Genomic DNA, 20538 nt, shown 5'->3' on the forward strand with positions numbered 1-20538 from the left:
TCCTTGGCACCAACTCATGTTAAGTATCTCTGCCATGATCTAAAACTGCATTTTTAAAATTTGCGCTATAAGATAGGCAGACCATGAAATGACTCTAAAATAAGATTTCAGAAATATCTGTACTGATTGTTATTCTACTTCAATTTGTTGGAATCATGGTCAGTTTGATTTTCTGTAGTACACCAGAAACAAAAAAAGATCATTATACTTCATACTGAGTGGAGAACTAATGCTATTAAGTACCAATTGTCTAAAAGAAAGTCTTACGTTAATAAAGAACACCCTACAGGATATCAGTTCATTCCTACTCAACAAATTTTACTGTTGAATGTCCCCTTAAAAATATCTTCATTTCTGTCTTTCAGGTACCAAAGAGTTTTCTAAAAAGTTAAAAAACAAACAAAAACCTGGTATTTATCTATCAACCCTTTCAGAAGAAAACTGGCTGATCTTGTGTGAGCAGATAAAAAAGTCATCACGGGAGCCACTAAAATGATCCCAGCATCTCTAGGATGCTCAACACCAACAACAAGGGATTCACGAATCCCCCAGGAGAATGACAGTGTTTTTGTAAACTTGTTTACCAAAACATATCCTTTAATTATTAAGGGGTAGTTTAAAAAAAAAAACAGCAACTCTCCAAATGATTCAAATATTAGTTTAATTTAAAAAACTAAGTGTAGTAGATCCTGGGATGTTCCATCCAGATCCCCCTTCAATGAAGAAGTCACTGGTGCAGCTGCTGGGAGTGTAGAACCCTTAGGGATTTGCCTCAGTTGCAGAATCACATCAGTTGCAGAACATGCCTTTTCCCAGGCCACCCACATCCAATAATTAATGAACAGACATATAGAGTCCTGGCCACCCATTTCAGCCCAGCTCAGGACAGCTCTGATGGGCCATTCTAGCTCCAGAGCTTCCAAGGGAGCTGGCAGACACTGTTGTTGGCACTGCATTGATTCCTGACTACTTCTTCTGTTCAACCCTCTTCTCCCTTCCTTCCATCGTTGTTGATGCAAAGGACACTCCTTAATATTTTGCATGCTAAATTCCATCTCCAAATGCACTTCCCAGGGAATTCAACCCACAATAACAGGCAAAAATGAGAAAGGGGAGGAAAATGGAGCCTGCATTGTTGCTGTTGTTCAGTTGCTAAGTCGTGTCTAACTCTTTGTGACCCCATGAACTGCAGCATGCCAGGCTTTCCTGTCCTTCACTATCTCCCAGAGTCCGATCAAACTCATGTCCATTGGGTCAGTGATGCCATCCAACTATCTCATCCTCTGTAATAGGCACACATGCCTATAATCAACATAAATTTTCACTATCACGCATTACATATAGAAAGTCTAAACAGGAAGTATATGAGAGCAGCATAAAACCATTTCACACACAAAATATGCTTCTTTCTGATATTAAACATATTGTAAAAAAAATTTTAAACGTGAGTCATCTTTGCCTGGATTTTGACGATAATAATATCAATATAATACATGGTTTTATATGGTATACCTTTGTGCTATTTTTAATCAGGCCATTCAAACACAGATGTAAATTATGGCCAAGCAATCTTCAAAATTGCTGCCTGCCAGGCTCCTCTGTCCACGGAATTCTCCAGGCAAGAATACTGGAGTGGGTAGCTGTTGCCTTCTCCAGGGGATCTTCTTAACCCAGGGATCAAACCCAGGTCTCTCACATTGCGGGTGGATCCTTTACAATCTGAGCCACCAGTGAAGCCCAATGAAGCAACCTTCAGAAAGGGCTTCCCTGGTAGCTCAGCTGGTAAAGAATCCACCTGCAATGCAGGAGACCCCAGTTTGATTCCTGGGTCAGGAATATCCGCAGGAGAAGGGATAGGCTACCCACTCCAGTATTCTTGGGCTTCTCTGGTGGCTCAACTGGTAAAGAATCCACCTGCAATGCAGGAGACCTGGGTTCGATCCCTGGTTTGGGAAGATCCCCTGGAGAAGGGAAAGGCTACCCACTCCAATATTCTGGTCTGGAGAATTCCACAGACTGTATAGTTCATGGGGCCAAAAAGAGTTGGACACGACTGAGCGACTTTCACTCACTCAACATTCAAAATATTGGGAATATACTTTGAACTCCAAAAATTCCCATTTGAGGTAGGGTGCTGCTCTACAATAGGACTTAAGGTAAGAAATTCTAAATTGGCTTGCTATACTTTATTCTCAGCTTTCCAGAGACTGAAGAAGAACCATCATCTCCTCTCTAAAGCTGATTCACCTTGCCAATTACAAGGTTCCTAATCCGAAATACTGTGTGAACTGTGGTCCTTTTTAGATAGAAATTTTAAATTCATCCCTCACACTGCATTTCATGATAATACAGCATATGTATAATTCCTTAGCAGCTTTGCCTAATGTGATTTCTCTGAGAGCAGTACATGTACACATATAGAATGCACAAGGTCCTGTCAAGTCCCCCAGACCCTAGTTCTAATACTAAAAAAGCAGATGCCATCATCTGTTGTTCAGTAAAAGGGACTACGTTTCCTCCCTGGATTGGGAGGGTTTGGGTTTTCTGTTTCTCCTTGCCTTGCCTCTCTATTCCCTGTCTAAGGTACTTAAATGCTATCACCACCACCACCATCACATGTTCATGGACCCTATCTGCACCCCATGCTTGTAATGCTGACATTAAATGTCTGGGAAAGAAAAGGGTGTCAACAGAGCAGGGGAGAAAAAGGTTAGGAAAAAGGTTTTGAACTTATGCCATTTCACTTAGCATATCATTCTACGTTCCTCATATTCTGTCATTCTTCTGATAAATCCTTCTTATAACCATCTCACTGGAAGGCTGACAAATGCAAAGATGAACATAAAATAAGGTCACCGAGTCAGTTCAAATGTCATCTCTCAAAGTTGTCACCGATGAGATTTTATCATTTATTCCAACAATGCTGCCATTACACAAAATATTTTTTAATTCTTTTAGAAGAAGCTACTTCACAAACAAGAAAGCCATTTTCATTATTTTATGTCACACTTGTATACTGACCAGTTATCCAGAGTGACTACTAATTTTATGTAGTAAATTCAGCTTTTGGTTAATAACAATAATGACAGCAATGACAATTATTAATTATATTAGCTACCATTTATCAATCACTTATTATATACTGGGTTGTACAAGGCACTTTGCATACATTATCTCATTTTATTAACTTGATCATAATTTCTACTAATTTATTCATATTTCAAAAATAAAAATTATCTAAAAAGGATGAAGATTTGGTTCCATATCAAGACGTTTAGACAAACATATCACCAAATTTCACGGTGGCTGAAAGAAGCTCTGAAAGCATTCTGAACAAAATATGCAGCTTTCTCAAGTGAAGTCTGTCACCTTATTTTATGTTCATCTATATATTTGGCAATTTCCAATGAGATGGTTTTAAGAAGCAGATTATGAAAAATGTGGAATGATATGTTGAATACTCACCTAGGTATATAAGTTCTGATACACTACTTTAAAAATGTGTGTGTGTATACATGATATATAGTAATAACACACACAAAGCATGTATACTTTCTATACTGTCTTGGAAGTAAGCAAGCTCTCTTAAAGTACAAGGACAGGCTGTACACTATCAGCACTTTGAAAGCAATAAATAGAAACAACAACCCATGCAGAATTTAGCTTTCAGGAACCCTTCAACATTTAAAGACATTTAAACACGCCCATGTTCTCAATTTTAATAAGAAAGGAACTTACTCTTTTAGTCCAGTCTCTGTACTATTCCCAGATATATCTGAACCAAGAGAAATGCCAGCAGGAGACTGTCGTCCAGTGAAGCCAGATGAAGAAAAAGAGAGTCCATATGGTTCAAAATTGAGAACTAGAATTTTAAAACAAAAACAGAGGTTCATATTTAAAACAAAGCAAAAATTATGAAAAAAAAAGCAAAAATTATCAAAAGCACCATTTAATACTGAAATAAAATAACTGAATTTTTTAATTCAGTGACAATTTTTAAACTGTAAAGGGCTTGGAAAATAATCTAATATTTATAGTAATAATAATAACAAAGCAGCTATTATTTACTGAATCTCTACTACAGTTTTCAGACAATTAATTTATCAAAGACAAACAGTCTTTCATTTTTTTATCTCCCTCCAAAGTTAAAAACAATTCAACCAGGAAAGACAAATGATAAACCAGGTCTACTGAAAAGTTGCTCTTCTCATGCAAAAATGTTTAATGAACAATGAAGAGCTGACTGTGTTTTTGTTTCACAAAATGCTCTTAGACACATTCCTGTACCAACTGGACTGATGGAACCTTCAATGTAAAATCTCCCTTACTGACAAAGAACAAGGTTTACCCAGGTTCAGATTCCTTTGAGTCTGTATACCCAAGTGATTCATCCAGAGCCATAAAATTCATATGGTGACTGTGGTAGAGCAGATACTGATATCCATTCTCCTCCTCTTTATAAGTTACAGAACCCTCCATTCTTAACTAGGTAAATGCTGCTGCTACTGCTAAGTCGCTTCAGTTGTGCCCGACTCTGTGCGACCCCATAGACGGCAGCCCACTAGGCTCCCCCGTCCCTGGGATTCTCCAGGCAAGAACGCTGGAGTGGGTTGCCATTTCCTTCTCCAATGCATGAAAGTGAAAAGTGAAAGTGAAGTCGCTCAGTCGTGTCCGACTCTTAGTGACCCCATGAACTGCAGTCTACCAGGCTCCTCCGTCCATGGGATTTTCCAGGCAAGAGCACTGGAGTGGGTTGCCATTAAGTTACAGAACCCTCCATTCTTTTTTTTTTTTTTTCAGTTTTTTAAAAAAATTTATTTATTATTAACTTTACAGTTTTGTGTTGGTTTTGCTATACATTGACTTGAATCTTCCTTGGGTGTACATGTGTTCCCCATCCTAAACCCCCCTCCCACCTCCCTCCCCATCCCATCCCTCAGGATCATCCCAGTGCACCAGCTCTGAACTCCCTGTATCATGCATCGAACCTGGACTGGCAATTCGTTTCACATATGATAATTTACATGTTTCAATGCCATTTTCCCATATCATCCCGCCCTTACCCTCTCCCACAGAGTCCAAAAGGCTGTTCAATATATCTGTGTGTCTTTTGCTGTCTCACATACAGGGTTATCGTTACCATCTTTCTTTTTTTTTTTTTTTTTTTTTTTTTTTTTTATTAGTTGGAGGCTAATTACTTCACAACATTTCAGTGGGTTTTGTCATACATTGATATGAATCAGCCATAGATTTACACTTATTCCCCATCCCGATCCCCCCTCCCACCTCCCTCTCCACCCGATTCCTCTGGGTCTTCCCAGTGCACCAGGCCGGAGCACTTGTCTCATGCATCCCACCTGGGCTGGTGATCTGTTTCACCATAGATAGTATACATGCTGTTCTTTTGAAACATCCCACCCTCACCTTCTCCCACAGAGTTCAAAAGTCTGTTCTGTATTTCTGTGTCTCTTTTTCTGTTTTGCATATAGGGTTATCGTTACCATCTTTCTAAATTCCATATATATGTGTTAGTATGCTGTAATGTTCTTTATCTTTCTGGCTTACTTCACTCTGTATAAGGGGCTCCAGTTTCATCCATCTCATTAGGACTGAGAACCCTCCATTCTTAACTAGGTAAATAGCCACCCAGAAAAGAGATGACATTTCCAGACTCTTCTGCCATGTGACTGAATTCTGACCAATGAAATTATATGCACATTTTGTGCATAACTTTTGGAACGAATCCTCCCAGAAGAAAAAAAAACTTCCTCCCTTCCTTCCTCTTTTATGTTCATAAAGCCATACTAGCCTGCCTACTTCCAGATTTCTTTAATGGGAAAAAGCAATACCCTCTGCCTTGCATAAGGCCCCGTTTTCTAACATGCTATGTAACTAAACTTAATCCTAAGTGGCACATTATCTCTTTGGATTGCCTATTTACAATAAAAAATGAAGTTGCTCAGTCATGTCTGACTCTTTGCGACCCCATGATCTGTAGACTGCCAAGCTCCACCATCCATGGGATTTTGCAGGCAAGAATACCAGAGTGGTTTGCCATTAAAAACTTTCTTAAATAATAAAAAAGTATCTCAGAAAATAAAATGTAAACTTCTGCAATTATTATCCTCTCTTTACAAATGAGGAAACTGTGGTCAAACTGAGCCTACCATGAAGACACCCAAGAGTACAAAGACAAGAAATGAAAGAGGCAGATTCAACATCAGATACTCTGGTTCCAGAGCTGCACCCTCAATCATATTACACACTGTCTCCTTCAAAGGAAACACCACCTAATCCAAGTGTACTAAATAAATCAGCCTGTTTGTTAGCTAAATGAAAGATATAGAAGAGAACTACTTCTCAGTAGAAAAAAATAATGGGCTCATTAATAATAATCAAGAGAACCAGTTCTTGATGTAGGTTGGGTGTTAACTAGATTGTGAAATAGAACTTAATTTCTTTTGTCTGTAAAGTGGAGATCAGCAGTTTCCAAGATAACCAAGAATAAGCTGACTTCACACAACCTACAGATCTTTTTATACCCACAACCAGGCTTTCAGAGACACAGATACAAAAGATATAGGAGTAAGAATCAAAAATCTGTATCATTTTTTCAAAACTCTCTTTGTGATTCTGATTCTTAAACACATTTGGAAACCACTTGTCTAAGTCTTTATAAGGTCCTTTTCAGCTAGAATATCCTCTCATTTTAAGCTTTCAAATCATCTGGTTTAACCTTCTATCCCATATTGGCCTCTTTTAAATAGCATCTGTGACAGTCAGCCGTCAGCCTCTGCACTGACACTTCAGTAATAGTAGAGCTCAAGAAATGTTTCAAGAGTTTAAGACAAAGAGGACATTAAGATAAAAATTTTAAGCAAAGACAAGAAAGAATTCAAAATTAGAGGTAAAAAGTTGAAAATAGAGGGGGGGAAAAAGACTAGACATGAAAGAGGACAATATCTGGAGAATAGTCAGATAAGATTCTGATTGTGATACAGAAGAATTAAAGCTTGTCATCTAAGAAAGGCTGAGAAAGGCTTAACATTGAGAATAACATTCAAACCACATTATTTTTACTAAGTGAAAATTTCCCAAGATTCTTACAGAGATAAATGACTAGAGAGACAAAAAATAGGAGAGAGTTAACTAGATGAATATGTGCAAACTGGGGCGCAGGAAGAGAATAATGCTATACAGAGAGTCAGGAGAAGACAGAAGATGGCTGAATTGAAACTTAGTGAATATGTAGAAGCTAACCAGATGAAGAAGGAGGACAAAGAGCAATTCATACAGAAGAGAAAGCATGAGCTAGAAGCAGAGAGAGTCCTCGGGAGTTGGGAGCTACCAAGAGTAATCCAGGTGAGAAATAAAAATATAAACAATCCTGGGAATAAGTAATTCAATATTTAACTTGTTTATATCCTTCACAACTTTAGAGGCCTTGACTATATGCACATTCCCTCTTTATCTTATCTTGTACTGCAGTTCTTTTATACCTTGATCACTTGGCTATACGTCTCGGACTACTTCCAGCTGTTATTAATTTTATTTTTTGAGAGACGAACAGTCTCAACTTGATGTGGTTTTCAAAAATCCTTAATTTTGTAGATAGGAGTTGCTGCTGCTGCTGTTCAGTTACTAAGTGGTGTCCAACTCTTTGTGACCCCACGGACTGCAGCATGTCAGGCTTCCTTGTCCTCCACTATCTCCTGGAGTTTGCTCAAACTCACTGAGTCGGTGATGCTCTCTAACCAGCCCATTTTCTGCTGCCCCTTTCTCCTTTTATCATCAATCTTTTCCAGCATCAGAGTCTTTACCAATGTCTCAGCTTTTCACATCAGATGGTCAAGGTATTGGAGCTTCAGCATCAGTCCTTCTAATGAATATTCAGGGTAGAATTCCTTTAGAATTGACTGGTTTGATCTCCTTGCTGTCCAGGGGACTCTCAAGAGTCTTCTCCAGCACCACAATTCAAAACCATCAATTCTTCAGCACTCAGCCTTCTTTAAGGTCCAACTCTCACATCTGTACAGGACTACTGGAAAAACCATAGCTTTGACTATATGGACCTTTGTTGGCAAAGTGATATCTCTGCCTTTTAATATGTTGTCTAGGTTTATCATAGCTTTCCTTCCAAGGAGCAAGTGTCTTTTAATTTCATGGCTGCAGTCACTGTCCACAGTGATTTTGGAGTCCAAGAAAATAAAATCACTGCTTCCACTTTTTCCCCCATCTATTTGCCATGAAGTGATAGGACTGGATGCCATTATCTATTTTTTGTTTTTTTAAAGAATAATCTACACCAATTCCTCAATGCTTCTCTTGGGTACAAACTGGTAGTAAGTTTGTTCCCCACTATTCCACCCATTTTTGCCAATTCTCAGTATCTTACAATATTTTCCTGAAACTTGTTGTTAACATGCTTGGCATTTTTCTACCCAAGAGAGTGAAGTACTATATCCTTCATAAAAGTGACATTTAACTATAAATTATTTACAAAAATTTCAAACAAGATCAGCATCAGAACCAATTGACACTTCAACGATTCCAGAATTAACAACTTTTTAGACTGAAAGTACCTATTTTTCACCAACTTTTTACTTCCTGTCATTGCCATCAAATCATAAGATACATGACTTTATAACTTACCACTCAAGTACTTACTAAAGCACTTACTATGTCCTGTCTTGTAACTGATTTCCTTTCCATGACGGAACAGACAGTCTAGGCTCATAAAATTTCAATTTTACCTTAGAGAACTTTTAAGAAATAGATTTGGGAGGAGAGGGGAAGAGTCTAATTTGACAGTTTAAACCCATTTATAACGATGAATCTATGATTAAAAATGTACTTGGCAAATTAATACACTAGCCTGGGGAGTTTCAGAGCTCTTATATTTGTCTCAGCCACTTAACTTATTTTAAAAAAGAAGTCAGGGGGTGCCAGAAATCAGGCTCCTTGTCGTACCTCCCCCTCTCTATTCTAGCCTTGAATTGCAGTAATAAGAGCAACTGATGGGGAATTCCTAATGGTCCAGTGGCTAGGGCTGCATGCTTCTGCTACAGGGGGCGCAAATTCAGTCCCTGATTGGGGAACTAAGATCCCATATGCCATAAGGCACAGTCAAAAAAAAGAGCAACTTATAACCCCCAAACATTTGAAAATAAGGAAATATGGCAACTGGACCACGTCTCCCACTCCAGAACTCTGCATTTTTCACTCTGTGCCTTGGGTATCATAAGACATGCACTAGAGTCAGAGGTTGGGTAATTATAATTTAAAACTTTTATTTCCTCCTCTATATGAGGGTTAAATAAGAAGAAAACTGATTACCCTTTGAAGGAAAATAGAACTTTCTGTGCCATTAGGTTTCACTGTACTAATAATGTACTAAACTATAAAGAGAAGCTGAGCGCTGAAGAATTGATGCTTTTGAACTGTGGTGTTGGAGAAGACTCTTGAGAGTCCCTTGGACTGCAAGGAGATCCAACCAGTCCATCCTAAAGGAGATCAGTACTGGGTGTTTACTGGAAGTACTGATGTTGAAGCTGAAACTCCAATACTTTGGCCACCTGATGCAAAGAGCTGACTCACTGGAAAAGACCTGACTCACTGGAAAAGACCCTGATTCTGGGAAAGATTGAGGGCAGGAGGAGAAGGGGACGACAGAAGATGAGATGGTTGGATGGCATCACCGACTCAATGGACATGGGTTTGGGTGGACTCCAGGTGTTGGTGATGGACAGGAAGGACTGGTGTGCTGTGGTTCGTGGGGTGGCAAAGAGTTGGACACGATTGAGCAACTGAACTGAACTGAAACCGTAAAAGAGAAAATACTTCTACTTCTGCAAAAAAATACCATGAAGCCTATCATATACAAGTTTATACTTTTTGGTTTCATCGTAGGATCATCCATTTACTTGAACTCATATGCCTAGCACAGAGCCTGGATTAACAAGCACTCAACAAAATCATTAAAGAATGAATAGAACAAAAAAAGGACCTTTCAGCATTAAACTTTTTAGTATTAATATTCTGAATTCCTATATATATAATAGTCAATGGTCTCCCTTTATTCATTTCCCATCCACCATCAAATATTTCTATAATCTCCTCTTGACTAAAATCATGAGAGAAGTCTTTCCCTGACACCCTACCTTTTTAAAATATAGTTATTATTTCTTTTCTTAGACATTCCTAAACTCACTGATTAGATACACAAGATTGTTCAGAATGAAAATGAAACTCACTAGTCCATAGTAACCAGCATTTTTTTTCTGAAGCTTTTCTGCAGATATGCTCACAGGAACATCTGTCAGCCCTTTAGCACAGTGACCAACATGATAATTCTACCTTCAAGTTCTTTTAAAATTATAGGATGATCTGAGGCACTTATGTACATGAAACCTAGGACTTTGGGAACCCCTCTTTTTTTTTTCTGTTTACCCCAAATAAGGCCAGGGTGAACAAGTCACAAGCAGATTTAAAGAGGGATAAAAATTCTTCTCAGTTATATACTTACATGACTATGATATTAATTGCATGAAGAAGTGATGTCCCTACAATGTAACTTATTATAAATTCATGAAAAATTACCTTTTTCCTGAGAAAGCTTTTCCTCCTGCCGTTGGTGGTGAGGTTTGTAAGGTGCTGCCCCCTGTGTTAGTTCTTCAGCCACAAAACCATCCAGAAAAGATAAGGAAGCATCTACCTAAGTAAAGCAAAAATTAGGAATTAAAACACTTACCCTAAACAGCAGACTGCACACTCATGTAAGTAATTTTAGCCCACATTTCCTAAAAATAATTTTTAAGTGAAAAACAGAACTTCAATTCTAAAATTGCTACTCAACTCTCTAGCTTTTTGAAACATCAATAATCAAATCCCTCAGCTCTAAGAATCTAATAATATAAGTCATTTGTACTTATTAATTCATTGCACTGCAGAATACATTTTTGAGCATCCAATATGTTAAGGAATCATGTTGGATGTTGGATGCTATGGTTCAGAAAAGGGAAGACACAAGACCTGCCCTCATGAGACTTGTAACTTACTAGAGGAGAAGACATATACACTATGAGCTATACTGTCTTCATTAGTTTCCTCCTGAAGTGAAGTGAAGTGAAGTCACTCAGTCGTGTCCGACTCTCTGCGACCCCATAAACTGTAGTAGTCTACCAGGCTCCTCCCTCCATGGGATTCTCCAGGCAAGAATACTGGAATGGGTTGCCATTTCCTTCTCCAGGGGATCTTCCCAACTCAGGAATTGAACCCGGGTCTCCTGCACTTCAGGCAGACACTTTAACCTCTGATAAACCAGGGAAGCAGGGAAGAAGTTTCCTCCTGCTGGGGGCTAAAAACAAGGTGGTGGCAAAGGCTAGTTCCTTCTGGAGGCTCCAGGACAGAACAGGTTCCGTCTCTTTCTAGAGGCATTCCTCAGCTTGTGGCTATATCACCCAATCTCTGCTTCTATTGTTACTTTGCCTTCTCCTCTCTGACCTCTTGCCTCACTTTTATAAGGACACTTCATGATTATAACATGCCTACTCAGATAATCCACATTAATCTCCCCATTACAAAATTCTTAATCAAACCTACAAAGTCCCTTTTACCACATAAAGTAACACATGCACAGACTCTGGGTTTCTCAGGTGGCACTAGTGCAAAAGAACCCATCTGAGAATGGAGATATAAGAGACATGGGTTTGATCCCTGCGTCAGGAAGATACCCTGGAGGAGGGCATGGCAACCCAGGCAAGAATTCTTGGCTGGAGAATTCCATGGACAGAGGAGCCTGGTGGGCTACAGAACAAGGGGTTGCAGAATCGGACACAACTGAAATGACTTAGCGCACACACACATATGCACAGGCTACAGGGATTAAGATGTGAATATCTTGGGGAGGGCTGTTATCCAGCCTCCCACACTGATTTCACTATCCTATTCCTTTCTATCTAGAAATGTTTTTTCACAAATCTGTGGAAAATTAACTTAATTTCAACAAAGTACAAGAATAGAAAGGTTAAATGAAAAGAAATAAAGAGATGAAAAAAGAGTAAGAGGAAAAGGAGAAAAGAGAAAATTAAGTGAGAAAGGAAAACAAGATACACAAGAGGATACAGCAATAATGACCTCAGAAACCATAGATCTGCTTCTCCTAATTTAGCTAAGCGTATACAACCAGCCCAGATAATTTAGAACAGCAGGTAATTCTCAAACATTTAATTGGCATCTCACACTCTGAATTTGGAAAAGTTTCATTTTGATAAGATTCTTAAATAGATGAAGCTATGTCATCATCATTATCTTTCATTGACAAAAAGGGAAGGAGAGTTACTAACTAGTTTAATAGCATATGTATTCATATAGTCTCAGGAATGTTAAACCAAGGCCTCTGCCCACAAGGAGCTAATGAAAAAAATTAATGTACAAAGGTTTAAAATGAATACAAGCCATGAATGTGCTCAGTCACTTCGGTCATGACCGACTCTTTGCGACCCTATTGACTATAGCCAAGTTCCTCTGCCCATGGGATTCTTCAGGCAAGAATACTGGAATGACATTTCCTCCTCCAGGGGATCTCCCCCCCGCTAGAGATCAAATTTGCATCTCCATCTGAATCGTAATTAGTGGGAATGCCCATCCTCTTCTCTAGAATATGACATCTAACATGAAAATCTGAAAAATCTGACTTCCTCCTCGAAGTTTTCAGATTTACACCAATCTAAGGGAGAACTCGAAGTGAAAAGTAACTAAGTGCTTTGCCTAAAAGGGGCAGGTGCTGAAAACAGGTGGGAGAAGGAAAGATGAGTGATAAAGTTCCAAAGTAGTAAAGATTTAGATAGTAGACGCATAAAATAAAATGGAGTAAATTTTTTTTCTTACATTCTCAAAGAGAGTAATAATAAAATGATATATTTAAGAGAAGTTCGAAGGAGATAAAATTTTGAATTTCTCCAATTATTATATGTTAAAAGAGATTGTCACAGAATATAAACCCCTTCCACAGCAGTTCTCCAGAACAGATTAGTCTTCCTTACTATTTAGGATCACTACTGAACAGAGAAGAAGGGAGCAACAGAGTAAGAGATGGTTGGATGGCATCACTGACTCAACAGACATGAGTTTGAGCAAATTCAGGGAGATAATGAAGGACAAGGAAGCCTGGCGTGCTGCAGTTCATGGGGTCGCAGAGTCAGACACAACTTAGCGACTGAACAACAACAACTGAATAGAAGCTCTCAAATGCTTTCTCACACTAATATGAGAAAAATGCCAATCTTCATCTTAAGTGCTACAGAAATTACATTTTGGTACATTACAGATATATCACAAATGCAAGAATTATTCTTTTCTTTTTAAATACAAGGCAACCCTTAAAAAGACAGAATGCAGATGTCTTACCACCATGTCTTCACAACTCTTATCAATTGGAAGTAAGCTCTTCATCAGTTTTACATTCTCATGCAAGTGTTTTAATTCAAATGCATGCTGTCTCAAGCAAGTATCCAACGATGTGGTAAATTCCTGGATTAATCTCTCAACTATATTAGAAGAGTGTGCTTGGGGTGTCAACTTGGTCACAGCAGCTATTATCCAGGCTTTTGTTTCTGAAGAAATGGAGTCATTCATAAGTAACTTGTAGAGCTTGGTTATAACTTCCTCTGGTGTTTCCTTATTTAAGAGATAGGAATACTCTCCTAACACCTGTAAGTAAAACAAAGAAATGAATATGTGCAAACATCAACTAAGATAGCAATTATACTCAGAAATCTAAACAAAGTGTCTGCAGAGTAAATTTAATCTATACTAAGTATATTCTCATGGTAAAAAAATTATTAAAAATAAAATTGCATATATTAGGTCAAAATTACACCATGAATTGGGGAGGCAGAAATGGCAACCCACTCCAGTATTCTCGCCTAGAAAATTCCATGGACAGAGGAGTCTGGCGAGCTACATTCCATTGAGTCACAAAGAGTCAGACACGACTGAGCAACTAAACACCACTACCATGAACTGGAAGTGAATACAAAAAGGACTTTCACATCTTTATCATTAACAATATATAAAGCATCAAGCCAGACATCCTGGAATGTGAAGTCAAGTGGGCCTTAGGAAGCATTACTACGAACAAGGCTAGTAGAGGTGAGGGAGTTCCAGTTGAGCTATTTCAAATCCTGAAAGATGATGCTGTGAAAGTGCTGCACTCAATATGCCAGCAAATTTGGAAAACTCAGCAGTGGCCACAGGACTGGAAAAGGTCAGTCTTCATTCCAATCCCTAAGAAAGGCAATCCCAAAGAATGCTCAAATTACCGCACAATTGCACTCATCTCACACGCTAGTAAACTAATGCTTAAAATTCTCCAAGCCAGGCTTCAGCAATACATGAACCATGAACTTCCAGATGTTCAAGCTGGTTTTTAGAAAAGGCAGAGGAACCAGAGATCAAATTGCCAGCATCTGCTGTGGATCATTGAAAAAGCAAGAGAGTTTCAGAAAAACATCTATTTCTGCTTTATTAACTATGCGAAAGCCTTTGACTGTGTGGATCACAATAAACTGTGGAAAATTCTTAAAGAAATGGGAATACCAGACCACCTGACCTGCCTCTTGAGAAATCTGTATGCAGGTCAGGAAGCAACAGTTAGAACTGGACATGGAACAACAGACTGGTTCCAAATAGGGAAAGGAGTATGTCGAGGCTGAATATTGTCACCCTGCTTATTTAACTTATATGCAGAGTACATCATGAGAAACGCTGGGCTGGAGGAAGCACAAGCTGGAATCAAGACTGCCAGAAGAAATATCAATAACCTCAGATATACAGATGACACCACCCTTATGGTAGAAAGTGAAGAAGAACTAAAGATCCTCTTGATGAAAGTGAAAGAGGAGAGTGAAAAAGTTGGCTTAAAGCTCAACACTCAGAAAACTAAGATCATGGCATCCCATCCCATCACTTCATGGCAAATAGATGGGGAAACAGTGGAAACAGTGGCAGACTTTATTTTTCTGGGCTCCAAGATCACTGCAGATGGTGACTGCGGCCATGAAATTAAAAGACACTTACACCTTGGAAGGAAAGTTACGACCAACCTAGACAGCATATTAAAAAGCAGAAACATTACTTTGCCAACAAAGGTCCGTCTAGTCAAGGCTATGGTTTTTTTAGTGGTCATGTATGGTAGTGAGAGTTGGACAGTAAAAAAGCTGAGTGCTGAAGAATTGATGCTTTTGAACTCTGGTGTTGAAGAAGACTCCTGAGAGTCCCTAAGACTGCAAGAAGATCCAACCAGTCCATCCTAAAGGAGATCAGTCCTGGGTGTTCATTGGAAGGACTGATGCTGAAGCTGAACCTCCAATACTTTGGCCACCTGATGCGAAGAGCTGACTCACTGGAAAACACCCTGATGCTGGGAAAGATTGAGGGCAGGAGGAGAAGGAGACGACAGAGGATGAGATGGTTGAATGGCATCACCAACTCAATGGACATGGGTTTTGGTGGACTCCGGGAGTTGGTGATGGACAGGGAGGCCTGGCGTGCTGCGGTTCATGGGGTCGCAAAGAGTCAGACACGACTGAGTGAACTGAACTGAACCGAACTGAAAGCATCATATCTTTACAAGTTAGCTTTCTTCTGAACTTCCAGTTTTGGATGTTGGTTTTTACAAGCACTTTCACATTCTGTTACTATTTTCCAATAACCATTTAAACAAGTGGTGACTACACACTAGCATGCATAAAAGCCACCTGAAATGTTTCACAGAAATATAGATTTCTGACTCTACTCCCAGATAATGTGATTTAGTATGTCTGTGGTGGGGATCTACAATACACATTCTGAATAAATACCATCTGATTTTGATACAGATGATCCACACAAGAGACTCTGAGGAACACTGATCTATGTTATACATTCTCTTTTCAACATCTAACTTATTCAGGTCTCAACACCATCACCAAAAGAATTTAATCAACATCTATAGAAAATACCACCCAACAATAAGCAGAATACTTTTCGAGCACCCAGAGAACATTTAACAAGACACACTATATCTTAGGGCCATAAAATAAACCTCAAGAGACTTAAAAGAAGTGAAATCATAAGTGTTTTCTCTGACAACAAACTAAAAATCAGTAACAGGAAGGACAATAGGAAATTTTCAAGACACTTAAAGACAAAACAACACCCTATCTTTCCATTAAATAGTAGAGGAAAGAACACTCCCAAACAGTCTATGAAGCCAGTACGACCTTGATACTAAAGCCAAATAGAGTAGGAAAAACACAAAACAAAACAAAGGAAAAAAAAAAAAAGAACACTACAGACCACTATCCCTCATAAACAGAGATGCAAAAATTCTTAACATGGTCTCAAGAAATCTACAAAAAAAAAAAAAAAAATTCTAGATTAGAAAGTGAATTTAACAAGACTGTAGAGTATAACATCAAAATACAGAAATAAACCACTAATCTATGAAAAAGGAGGCAAGAGTATAGGATAGAGAAAGGAGCAGTCTCTTCAATAAATGCTGCTGGGAAAACTAGACTGCTACATGTAAAACAATAAGATTACAACATTTCCTCGCATCATATACAAAAATAAACTAAAAATGGATTAACGATCTAATTGTAAGACCTGAATCATACAACTCCTAGAAAAGAACATTCTTTAACATAAATTGTAACAATATTTTCTTGGATCTGTCTACTAAGGCAAAAATAAATAAATGGGACCTAATTAAACTTAAAAGCCTTTGCACACTAAAGGAAACCATCAACAAAATGAAACAACAACCTACAGAATGGAAGAAAATATTTGCAAACAATGCAACCAACAAGGACTTAATTTCCAAAATATGCAAACAATCCATACAACTCAGTATCAACAAAACAACTCAGTGAAAAAATAAGCAGAAGACCTGAATAGATATTTTTCCAAAGAAGACATAAAACTGGCTAACAGGCACAAGAAAAGATGCTCAACATCACTAATTATTAGAGAAAGGCAAATCAAAAACCTCAGCGAGACATCACCTCACACCTGTGAGAATGACTATTCTCAAAAAGCCTACAAATAACAAATGCTAGAGAGAATGTGGAGACAAGGGAACCTTCTTATACAATTGGTGGGAATTTAAATTGGTGAAGCCACTACAGAAAACAGTATGGATGTTCCTTTAAAAAATACAAAAGAGCTGCCATATAATCTAGCAACTTAACTCCTGGGCATATATATCCAGAGGAAACCATAATCTGAAAAGACACATGCATCCCAATGTTCAACAAGGCACTATTTACAATAGCCAAGATATGGAAGCCACCTAAATGTCCATCAACATACTGAATGGTTAAAGAAGATATGGTATATACACACAATGGAATACTACTCAGCCATAAAAAAGAATGAAATAATGCTATTTGAAGCAACATGGATGGAACTAGAGATTATCATACTAAGTGAAGTAAGTGAGAAAGAAAAAGACAAATACCATAGATATCACTTATACATGGAATCTAAAGTGTGACACAAACCAATTTATCTAAGAAACAGACTCACAGATAGAGAAAACAAACTTATGGTTATCAAAGAGGGAAGAGGTTGGGGGAGATATAAATTAGGAATTTGGGATTAGCAGATACAAACTACTATATATAAAATAGATAAATAACAATGTGCTACTGTATAGCACCAGGAACTATATTCAAAATCCTATAATAAATCATAATGGAAAAGAATATGCATGTATATGTATAACTGAATCACTTTGCTGTATGCTAGAAATTAACACACTGTAAATCAACTATATTCAATAAAATAAAATAAAAATAATAATAAAACAAACCAGTGGTTACCAGTGGAATGAGGGAATGGGGGAGGAGCAAGTTAGGTATAAGGGATTAAAAGATACAAACTACTACGTATAAAATAGATAAGCAACAAGGATGCATTGAACAGTACAGGAAATTAGACCCATAATCTTGTAATAACCTTAACGGAATATAATTTGCAAAAAAAAAGAATCAACATGCTGTACACCTGAAACTAATATAATAGTAATACTGTAAATCAACTATACTTCAATTTTTAAAAAAAGAATTTGAAGTTTCTCCTAAATTTGTATCACTTTCGCATCACCATAGCCCTAACCCTAACCTGAACTATCTTAAATCAGGGACCATCTGTATCTACGTATAAATCTAACAAAACAGGTACAGGATTTGTATGCTGCAGAAAAAGAAACACTCTAAATATATGAACATATACAAATGGCTACCAAATACAGCAATCAATTTAGGCAAAGATTATCAATGCTAAAACCATTGAGGAAAGACAGCTAAAGGACAGATGTTCACACAGTCTCCTAGAATCACCTCACAGATCAGTTCTAAATTAGTAAGAAGAAATGGCACCTTTACAATGGAGAGAATATGAAGATCACCAGCTTAACCAAAGAAATTAACAATCACCAATAATTGGAGGAACTGATGTTATACGCATCCTAATACAATGTAGTGGGAAGTACATATTGACAATGTTGTATTCCTGCTAAAAATGTTTACCTCAACCAGACATAGTCCAATTCAGAATGCTGGACTTTCTACAAGTCAACAGTATTCATACAAAAAAAATAACTATGTCATGAAAACAAACAAAAAAAAACACCTGAGGATCACTGTAAAATAAAGAGGCTAAAAGAAAAACTAAAAGGAATTTGTGAACCTTGACTGGATATGGGGTAAGGAGGAATAGAAAAATAGTCATAAGAGACATTTTTTTGACAACTGGATTAATGTAAATATGGACTGTATTTTGGGTGACATTAATGAATTAAGGTCATGTTTTTCAGTTGCAATAATGGTTTTATGGTTATCTAGAATGTGACTCTTGGGAGATTCATATTGAATTCTTTTATAGGGGAAGTGTTATGATGTCTGCAACTCAATTTAAACTGGCTCAACAAAACAAATGCATATACGTAGACCCAGCTATATATATAGATGTAGATAAAGTAAAGCAAAGGTAGTTAAAAACATTCACTGGGAATCTAGATGAACAGTACAGGGGTATTTATTATGCCACTTTTTCACCTTTCTAATAGATGAGCAAACAATTCTTAAATAAAAGTCTGGGTAAAATTTAATTTAACATGCTAACATTTGACAAAACCATAAAATATTAAAGTGTGAATATCCTATGACCCAGAGATGCACTTCTCCAAATCTCCGCCTAGAGAAATGCTCACTCACATGCACAGGAAAGAATATACGAAGGTGACAGGATGTATATGATTATGTAGGTTTATACTCTACAAAACTGTAACCTCACTTTGCAAAGAGATGATCTCCCTTGCAGGCTTCGATGAAGCAAGCCACCATGTTCGGAGGCCCACATGGCAAGATATTGAGGACAACTCTTGGAGCCAAGGGCAGCCAACAGGCAACAATCTGAACATCAAACCTTCAGCCTTAGAGCTACAAGAAACTGATTTCTGCCAACAACCACATGTGAGCCTGGAAGCAGATCCTTTACTAATCAAGTTTCAGATGAAACAGCAGCCCCAAGGGACACCTAGAGCCTTAGGTGCAACCCTAAAGAACCTTAAACAGAAAACCCAGCTAAGCCATACCTGAACTCCTAACCCACAGAAACTGTGAGGTAACAAATGTATGTTGTTTTAAGTTTATGGTAACATGATTATGCAACAACAGAAAGCCAGCATACCACAGCTTCATGAGTATTCACATATTCATATATAGATTCACAACAAATGCATTGAACACAGACAGGCATCTAAATAAACACCCATATTTAAAAGACTACTCAAGTGAGATGGCAGAGAGAATGAATACACAAGAAAATAGGTAAGTGATAGAAGGCAGCCAGTGGGAAAGAAAATCAGCAGCTGAAGGAGTTAACAGATCTGAAATAAATGATTTCTGAAGAAATACATTATTAGTGTTTGTCTTTATAAAAAATAATACAATAAACATTTATGAGTCAATGTACTTTGCTTACCCAACTCATAACTTGAAGAAATCTCTGTGGATAGAACACATTTTCCACATCTAATAAAGTAAGATAAGACTGAACTGCATAAAGTCTTAATTGCTGATTTTCTGTTTCATCATCAAAACCTACAAAGGAATTGATATAACATTTTAATTTCCATTAAATTCTCCAAGGACTCTGTAATAAAAACATTTAATTTTAAAATCTTTGCAGAATGCAATAGTTTACTAACCTTCTGCTAGCAGTCTCAGAAAGTTATTGGGAATATCAGGATGCATCACATCTCCTCCCACTGAAAATACAGCATTCATTGTCTGAATAAACCACGCATTATCAGGAGCATATGTGTCCACAGTGTTAAGAACAAGTACATTTCCAAATGCCACTTATTAAAATTACCCTTTCTGAATCAATCTTTAAAAAAATAACCCTCAATTCATCCCAGTTTGGCATTTATAATTTTAACTTCTGCCAATAAATTTTTCTATACCCTAGCTTTGTGCAAAATAGGTGCTC

At 37.7% G+C, this 20538-nt stretch overlaps 1 protein-coding gene across 2 annotated transcripts in view; it reads right to left on the reverse strand.

Annotated features, from left to right (window-relative positions):
• AP4E1 (adaptor related protein complex 4 subunit epsilon 1) overlaps nt 1-20538 on the reverse strand; it is a 68959-nt gene that overhangs the window by 14451 nt on the left and 33970 nt on the right. For both annotated transcript variants that reach the window (XM_043471995.1, XM_043471994.1), the window contains 5 exons: nt 20255-20367; nt 20029-20147; nt 13408-13710; nt 10600-10714; nt 3739-3862 (listed from right to left, as the gene is read on the reverse strand). In XM_043471995.1, coding sequence (XP_043327930.1) covers nt 3739-3862; nt 10600-10714; nt 13408-13710; nt 20029-20147; nt 20255-20367 — 774 coding nt within the window. The remainder of the gene's footprint in view (nt 1-3738; nt 3863-10599; nt 10715-13407; nt 13711-20028; nt 20148-20254; nt 20368-20538) is intronic.

Source organism: Cervus canadensis, chromosome 6, assembly GCF_019320065.1.
Source record: "Cervus canadensis isolate Bull #8, Minnesota chromosome 6, ASM1932006v1, whole genome shotgun sequence".
In the NCBI taxonomy this organism is placed as follows: Eukaryota; Metazoa; Chordata; class Mammalia; order Artiodactyla; family Cervidae; genus Cervus; species Cervus canadensis.